The sequence below is a fragment of the Schistosoma haematobium genome, chromosome 1, assembly GCF_000699445.3.
Source record: "Schistosoma haematobium chromosome 1, whole genome shotgun sequence".
Taxonomy (NCBI): domain Eukaryota; kingdom Metazoa; phylum Platyhelminthes; class Trematoda; order Strigeidida; family Schistosomatidae; genus Schistosoma; species Schistosoma haematobium.
The window spans coordinates 6,719,797-6,728,776 of NC_067196.1; the positions used below are offsets into that span (position 1 = coordinate 6,719,797).

An 8,980-nucleotide genomic window follows, 5' to 3' on the forward strand; every position below is an offset into this window, starting at 1 on the left:
TTCTGGAAAAACACATAGTAGTATGTGATATATAACACCACTCATTTTGTTGTTACCATATTCTAGCCAATTTGAATAATCTAGAATTTGTACCTAATTCATACCTAAATAAATCATGTGCGTATAAATTAATGTCGTCTTTCAACTGATTTTTTTCAGTCCTATGTTCCATGGTATGAAGTTAATGTCAAAATACTTCAATTTCTGATTTATGTACCAAATCCATAACGGACGATGTAAATCATAGTCATATGACTGAAAGTTTTGTCTTCTTCTTCTTCAGTGATAGTTTATTCTTCACATGCAGTTATTGTAGTATTATCTGAATTACTATTTCTCACTAACAAGCCCCAATGTCATTTAAAATTGATATAATGTCACTATTTTTCATAAAATTTCAATAATTCTAAAGAACACATGCTATTTACTTATATATTCTATGCACATTATAGTAATCAATTAACTTCAGTTTTTAAGGAAAAATAGCACTGGACAGCTGGTTTAGTGGTCTAGACATTAAGTGTTAACACGAGACCAAATTGTCTGGGTCCGATCACCGATAACGTTGTGGATCCTCACTGCTGAAAAGCTCTTATACCAGGATGAAATAGTCGCCTGCTAAATAAACGGTTAATTTAAATAACAAAGAAACCTATGGTATCATTAAGAAGTGAAGATAATAGAACACAGAACATTTACTCTTTAGTGACATCATCCACCATAGTTATAAATCCTATTTATCATCAATTGATGTATATAAGTCCATAATCATGAGATAGTAATAAGCAGCATATCATTGAATATGGATGACAGTTTAAGACCACAATAAGATGAAGTATGTTGCGTCGGCACAAAGGGAATAAGCTGGATTCAGTAAATAGCTAAAAAGAAAAACAAATGAGCCAGATATAGTAATATTTTTCTGGAGATTAGTTTTCCGCTGTGATGAATTATTAAAATGTACGTTCTAGAATCAACTCGTACAATACTAACAATAATGTGTTTGTTAACAACGATCATAAGTTATAGAAAAGTTAAATGCAAATGTATTCAATGCAAAAATGAGAATGAGCTACATTGTTTGATTCGAGATAATATTTTATACACATGTAATAAGATTTTTAAATGATACAGATCTGTCAACTGATTCTCTCATTTCTGGATCATGAACCGATCAATGTCAGACCGCGACTGAAGACCCGGACACATTGAACGACCAATTTGTACTAGTATGAGGCTCCTCACTAATGCACGTCCAGAATCCTTCACGCGGGACTCGAACCTTTGAACCCTATAAAATATCTAGTCAAAAGTATGTTCAATTTTATGTAGTTCTACTATCAAAGCTCACTCAGTTATAACACTGAATCAGGTTATCTCGGTTTGTTTACTGGCCCTTCAAAAAAATTCTCTGATGAGTTGATTTATAAACGTTTCGATAGCATTTTTTCCGGTATAATAATAATTTTATGTAATATTCAAACTGCTTTTCTGTAAATCCAGTAAGCTAACAGTTCCTGTCTTTAACTGCGGCATTGTTTGTTGAGTTACTATTAGTGTAGGTGTAAGTGGCATTACCGGTGGTATTGGTGATAGTGAAGCAAGTTGTCTCCATGGTTGTTGTGGATAATAACAATTGAGTGTAGGCAAGTATCCAAATAAAGCAATTTGTGCACATTGAAGAATCGAACCAATCGATAGTAGACCATATGCTCTAACATTTTTGACACATTGACCTGGTTTAAGTAGAATATATGAACCACTATAATAGGGTTGTCTAGACAGAAAAAAAGTGAAAATTAGTAAAATTAGTAAAGACTGAATATGTTCATTGAACTAAGTGATCTAGGTTTTCATATCTTGCTATCTGCTTCACATACAAATCAAATAATACTTAATGATAAACCAGACGACAGAATATTCTTCTTACTTTTTCAGCATTCTGTGTTATAAATAGAAGTCACCTGACAGTTGATTGATCACTGAGTAGTTATCTATGTCACGTATGTCAGGTCCTTCTTAGTGCAAATCGAATCATAACAACCAAATTTCAATGTCAAGTCACATAGACTGGTGGCCACGTTGCAACTTGGTCGATACGATTCAATCTGCACTAAGAAGGGCACGACATACATGACACTGATCACCACCCAGTGATCAATCAATTAAAAATACATCCCATTCCTCCAGGAGGTTGGTCGCGGCCCTGATAACTCAGTGATAACGTCTCTGACTGTGAATCTGGGTGACACGGAATTAAATCCGTTAGGGAGCGTCAGTTTACCCAAGTACACCTTGCTGGCGAGTGCAAAGTAGCCCGAAACCTAGGTCTAGGGTTTACCTGTTGACTACCTCCAACCACCATCTTACGGAAATCACTTTCTGATTTTTAAATTCTAAGCTCAGTACCTCTTTTCGTTGCCTTAATTAAGTGATGAAACGGATGTGTACATGTTATTACTGAAGCTCAACTTCTGTGATGTGCCGAATAACCCATTCAGATTCAACTATATTTTGCTTAATTAATGAGTTGAAGAACAACTGAGTCATTTGATCTACTCAATTAACGAACGAAATTGTCTGCCATTAGTTGATTTGTTTCTGGAGCCATGTATTTTGAAAGCTTACCATCAATCAGACTTTCTTATTTGGTTAATTAGAAACAAATTAAGCTAAACATAACCGCTCACATATGGAAACAAAAGAAATAACTCCTAATAAGCAAACCAGGTAAAATCTCAAAAACCTACTTTAACCAGAATTTCATAATGAGTTTTAGGCTGTACTTAATTAGAATGCAATATATACACTCAGTTATGCTAACATTGATTTGACATTTCTTTATATTGACAAATGTTTGGTTCCAGCAGACTACTTTTTCATAGATAATGAGGCACAATATTTGTTCTCTAGCTTTACGGAGCAGTGTAGATATGGTTAAACAAAATAGAATACATGTGTTTAGACTGTAAACATAATATGAGAGCCCCAAAAACTCCACTTAAATGAGTTACAGACTATGATTTCAAATATGGTAATGAATAAGGCACTTGAAGATGTTTAAAGAATAGATAATGCACGCACAAGTTCATGATTAGAGTATATAAATATTTGCAATTTTCCTTTTCTTTGAGGTTATCGTCTTTTGTTAAAAGGTTCAGTAATCTTACTACTTTCACAGAAAAATTGTATGATTTGGTTAATCCATATTTTTAGGACAATTTTACGATAACATAAAAAACATGAAGTAAAATGATGATTGGAAAGAGTTTGTTATAGATATCATTCTGAAACTATTACATCCTTATTCATTAGATCTTTAGCAGTATGAGTTTGTGGAGATTGTTAGGTTTAAATTGATATCACGAACGGATCAATGTTAGACCACTGTTTGAAGCCTGAACGTATAGTATAGCCATTTCGTTCTAGTGTAGGATCCCTTAGAAGTGCGTTTCCACGACCCCTCACGAAGAGGACTCGAACCCAGAAGCTTCGGTCTGGTGCACCAACGCTTAACGTCGAAACCACTAAGCTGTCATTCACCAGTGTTAATATCTACCTTCGACCAATCCATGAAGTTGCGCCATCGTCCACCATTATGTTCAGTGAGTAGCCGCCAAACAAATGACAAACTGAACTCCAGTGGCTACGGCTTCTCACTAGGACTCCAGGAAATTCTTCTTGAAGCCAGTCACTAGTAGATTGTTTGAGGTTATTGTGCCGGCTTCGTGGTCCAGAGGTTAAGCACCCACTTACGTAACCGAAAATTTTGTGTTTCAGTCCCGTTGGTGCTGAGCTAAGCTGAGGAGCCGCATATTAGGACGAAACGGCCATCCAGTGCTTTCAGGTTTTCATTGAGTATTTACTATTGTGTTAACATTGTTTTACTGATATAAGAATAATAAATAACAGGGTTTCATTTGGTTTTCATTGTTGGCGTTATGTGTATACATTTGATCGTCCAAGTTTAAACTACATGATCGATCTAAACTGCTCAAGTGAGTGAAAGAAGTAAATAATTTACAATTACCTTCATCTAACTAACTTTATTAAGGCTCAGTAGAAGAAGTTGATTTAGATATAAAGTAATTAAAATCAGTATGATCGAATTTAATTCACTTCAGCTAAAGCAGGATGTTTACTTTACTGTTAAGTTTTACGTTCACGAATCTGTTAGGATAAGAGTTCTTCTTTTGGATTTCAAACATTGAAAATATTATGGCTTTCAATAATTCGGTCAACATTGTTATCAAATCGTCGGTTGTACTCTATCTCAATATTTTTCAAAAGATTATAAAAGCTCCTATGAGTTTGAAGTCTTGAAGTTATTATTATTATTATTATTATGTCAATAATGAATATCAAGTTGCATAAGACAAGCTATAATAATATCATTGACATATTTTATAGAGGATCTAATATAATCTAATATATAATATTACATAATAAGTATTTCTGTGCATATTATCATGATAAAGTGGAACTCATATCTAATAAACTTACTGATAAGCAAGCCAATATCTTGGTGTTTTATACCATACATTAGCAGGTGCACAAATTGATTGTGTAGTCATCATTAAATATGGTGAAAGTAGTTCATTACTATCACATATATCAGACCAGTAACCATTTTGATTTATTTCACTATACAATCTCAAACATTGTAAATAGATAATTATCCCATGTAACAATTTCGAATTGTTTTGTGTTTTATTTAAGTTACTAACTTCCATGGATACATTTTTTGGTAGTTTTAATGACCATGTAGTAGTACAAAATAAAACAGTACTAAATAACAATATGTCATAGTGCATCATTATCAATCAGTTCAATAAGGGAAATATTTTACACAGGGTTTTTTATATCATTTTAGATCTAATAACAATGAAAAGGAAGAAGTTGAATCGATTATTTGATAAACTATACACTTGATAACTATGAAAGTTTACTAATCAATAAATTAATGACGATTATTTAGCTTATATACACATTTGACTTCATAGATTCATGCTAAATAATACATTAATTACGCATGGACTATATTGCAAAGTCGTGCGTGAAAGACAGTTTATACACATACATTCAAATTGAAGACTTATATCAGACATTGTTGCCTACTCTCTCTCTATCTCTCTCCCTCTTTCTTCTGGTAGTCAAGTGGATAATGAAGATCTCTATATCTCAGGGAAAGCACGGAATACAATGGATAGCTTGGATGCAGTTAAGTAGTTTTGACTTCACATGTGACCACATTCTTCTATCCTTTACACAGCAACAAATACAGGTGATGGCAGAAAATGTATCAGCAACAACGCACTATGGCAGAGAATGAACCAAACTTCAGCTGAATTAGAAGTCCATAAAACACTCTGGAGGTGTTGAAATCAAACAACATTGCGAGGCCAGCCCCAAATTGGAGTTCTGAAAGCAAAAATAAAAGTGACAGACCAATGAACCTAATGCATCGGTCATTGGAAACAGACGTCATAAGAATGAATGAAAATTAAAAACGAAAGAAAATAATTGCCTAGGAAGGAGTTGGCTGGAGGATCTTGATGGGTGGTCTATGCTACTAGACAAGGGATAACAGGGGTAAGTAAATAAGATTACGTACTGGTACACATTAATAATAGATACAAATCGAGTGGATGAAAACTCACGAAGATCAGATATCTAATCTAAATACACTTCGAATAAAATGAAATTGTGATGGTCAGGAGATTTCCACTAGAAATCATGTTGTTTAGTACTAAGTGTGTATTATGCTACAAAGGTTAGTGTGATAATGAGTTAATTTTTATGATGTTTGGGTATTGGCAAAGATATTTAACAAACGGTAAAGATAATTTAATAGAACACATCTGTATCAGTTAATCACATTTACTCAATACTAAAGAAATTAACATTTAAATGTCCATATACAGATGATGATGATACATACTACTTATATCTGTCGACATCAGCAGCATACACCATACTATTACAAATTGTGATTTACGTAACATATTTCTTGATGAAATTAAAAGTATTTATTATCATATTTTATACATCACTGAGATACAGATCAAACTACTCCTCTAAAAAGAGGTGACTTTGATTATAATTACAAAGGAATCATTGAATAACCTAAGAATGAACAACTGAATCGGCAAACACATTACTTACTTATTTAAGCCTGTTGCTCACAATAGAGCACAGGCCACCATCCAGCATTCTCAAACACACTCTGTCATAGACCTTCCTTTCTTGTTCTACTCAATGTTCTACTCACTGCTCGTTATCTCCTGCATTCGTTTCTGCGTGTGCGATAGAAGAGCCAGATCATCTGCGAAGCCCAGATCTTCCAGCTGTATCCACGCTGTCCACTGTATACCATGCTCCTCCCAGATGTTGATGTCTTCATAATCCATTTAGAAAAGTGGTCAAATTGCAACTTGATCGATGGGATTCGATCTGCACTAAGAAGTACCTGACATACATGACATTGATCACCACCCTAGACTGGTAGCCGCATTGCAACTTGGTCGATAGCATTCGATCTGCACTAAGATTTACATGACATTGATCCCCACCCAGTGATCAATCAATCGTGAAGGTGAAATGCTTGAAGGTAGAAGGTTAAGAAGATCCAAGGAAAGAGAAAGAGAACAAAGAATGATTGGTGTGGAGATGAAGGAATAGTGAAGTCTGAGACCATTGATTGACATTTTGCAAATAAAGTATTTATTGTATGGTTCGTGGAATTTACTAAAATATTCCGTACTTTTGTATTCAAATACATTCGATTAACCAGGCTTGTGTTCTCATTCATTACGGTGTTTGAAATCAGAAAGCAATAAGAAGCAGAGATTATAGTTTGTTAACAGATAGCACAATCAACAAAGTTACAAGCACACTGAGCGGATTTGAAGCAGAGAGGCGAATGTGTGTGTAAGTATGTGAGCAAATACAAAGACAAACTAATAGTCAAATCGAATATGGCGCAGCTAGGCAAGTAACAGTAATATTGTAATGAACAAGAACACAAGTGACGACAATCGAATGTAATCAAATACAAAATTACATTATGTCTTAGTAAAATCTAAGAACCATACTGTATACACTTCATTTGCAAAATATCCATCAATTATCTCAGACTTTATTGTTCCTACATTTGCATACCAATTGCTTTCTCTTCCCATTCTTCCTTCCTCTTTCTTCTTAACTTTTTACTTTCAGCTATTTTATTCCTGACTAACATTATATACTACTCATGTAGATATCAGTAGCGCATATCACAGTATGGTATATAATGTATAAATCGGTACCATAATTTTATTGAAATTAAGGTATACAAAAGTGATACAAACATTTTAGAAATTACTATTTTCTTATACATTTCACAGAGACATTTTCTCATAGTAACTGAAAGGAAAAAAACAGTTTAACGACCCCTATTTTGTTATTCCTCTATTTAATCATTTTTACAAGAGTCATTCATAGATAAATCCATAGCAATGGGATAGTTAATTAAATCAATATTTCTCACTCTTATCTAATAATAATCAATAAAAAAATAAATATCTCAGGCTCAGTACATCATAATGACCACGTGATAGATTGCACATAGCTACTAATATATATTACTTCATTGATTAATGATTAAAATATATTGATTACTAAGTTTCCATTTAAATCAATAAAATCAATAAGTATATCAACGAAACCTCAATAATATACTCAAAATCAATTTGGTTAGTTACATTTTAACGAGTATTTTAAAAATAATAAGTAAATATGAATGATCATATGACAACTGATTCGTTACCACTGGAATTAAGCTTTTTACAAGTAATTGATAGAATATTAATATATATATGGTACAAAATCATTCGAGGATTAGACAGTGGTTGAAGGTAGTCAACAGGAAACCCTGGACCCGGCTTTCGTGCTACTTGGCACTCGTCAGCAAGGTGTACCTGTAATCTTGGGGGAACTGGTGCTCCCTGGCGGATCCGATCTCGTGTCACCCAGCTTCACAGTCAGGGACGTTACCACTGAGCTATCCGAGCCGCAGTGTCGAGTCACCTAGACTGGTGGCCACATTGCAACATGATCGACAGTGTTCCATCTGCACTAATAAGGACTAGACAAGCATGACATTGATCACCACCCAGTGATCAATCAATTGTGATAATTCGAGGATAAATATTGGTAAAGAGAAGAAAAATCAGCATCCTTCAAGCATATTGATTTTTACTGTTGTTACACATACACACACACGCACGCACGCACACACGCACACAAACGTTACAGTCACAAACAAGATCATTATGTTGTCAAAATATGTGAAAACTTTATATGAACATGGAATGAAAGGTTACATGTGAAAAGGTTCAAATTATTCACTATGAAGCCTTAAAAAATAATCATAGTGTTATTCAAATATTATTTGTTGTTAACTTTGAACTGTCATCTAGTTTAATCGTCTGTTGTTATTGTAAATAACTTTAATATATTCCTTTCAGGAACTATTCTTCTTTGGTTATATACTAACTCATTTAAACATCATTATTATTGTAGTACCGTATTTACTACACCAAAAAAACGTTGCGATTTCGGTCCCTAATCTATTTTACGTGTCATTTAATCGTGTGATTAGAAACTTCGATATACAAATCAATAAGCATTTCCAAATTATTTTATCAGTTTTGTTCATTAAAAACTTTCACGGAAATTGCAATGCATTTGAGAGTGTATAGTTCAACAATGAATAAACCTAGATGATTATATGAAACGTTAATTATGTTATAATTTGAACTATATTTCAGGTAAGCGTTTTTGTAGCGAGTTAGTCTTCTACGGGATGAGATCGTTAACCCCATGCCCAATCCTCTTTCTTCATCCGGGCTTGGAACCGGCTGTAGCCTCAGGAGGGTCCCAGGAGGGAAAAGCAAGATTCTCCGATACAACAGAGCATGCATCAATCCAATCACAATTA

At 33.9% G+C, this 8,980-nt stretch overlaps 1 protein-coding gene across 2 annotated transcripts; it reads right to left on the bottom strand.

Annotated features, from left to right (window-relative positions):
- Positions 1-418: 418 nt before the first annotated feature.
- Positions 419-4,833, bottom strand: MS3_00001478 (uncharacterized protein). Of its 2 annotated transcripts, none has more exons than XM_051208939.1 (2): positions 4,504-4,833; positions 419-1,777 (listed from the first exon to the last, which is right to left on the bottom strand). In XM_051208939.1, the coding sequence occupies exons 1-2, from the start codon at positions 4,815-4,817 to the stop codon at positions 1,468-1,470; spliced, it is 624 nt and encodes a 207-aa protein (XP_051073028.1). In that variant the 5' UTR covers positions 4,818-4,833; the 3' UTR covers positions 419-1,467. The 2 variants fall into 2 exon arrangements, with proteins under 2 accessions (XP_051073028.1, XP_051073029.1); XM_051208940.1 differs by having other exon boundaries at positions 681-881.
- Between the last annotated feature and the right edge of the window lie 4,147 nt (positions 4,834-8,980).

Bases quoted from the DNA above. Each gene is read 5' to 3' on its own strand.
- MS3_00001478 (XM_051208939.1), bottom strand. From the start codon at position 4,817: ATGATGCACTATGACATATTGTTATTTAGTACTGTTTTATTTTGTACT. The intron at 1,778-4,503 runs GTAAGTTTATTA...TTTTCTGTCTAG, and splicing joins AGATATTGGCTTGCTTATCA to ACAACCCTATTATAGTGGTT.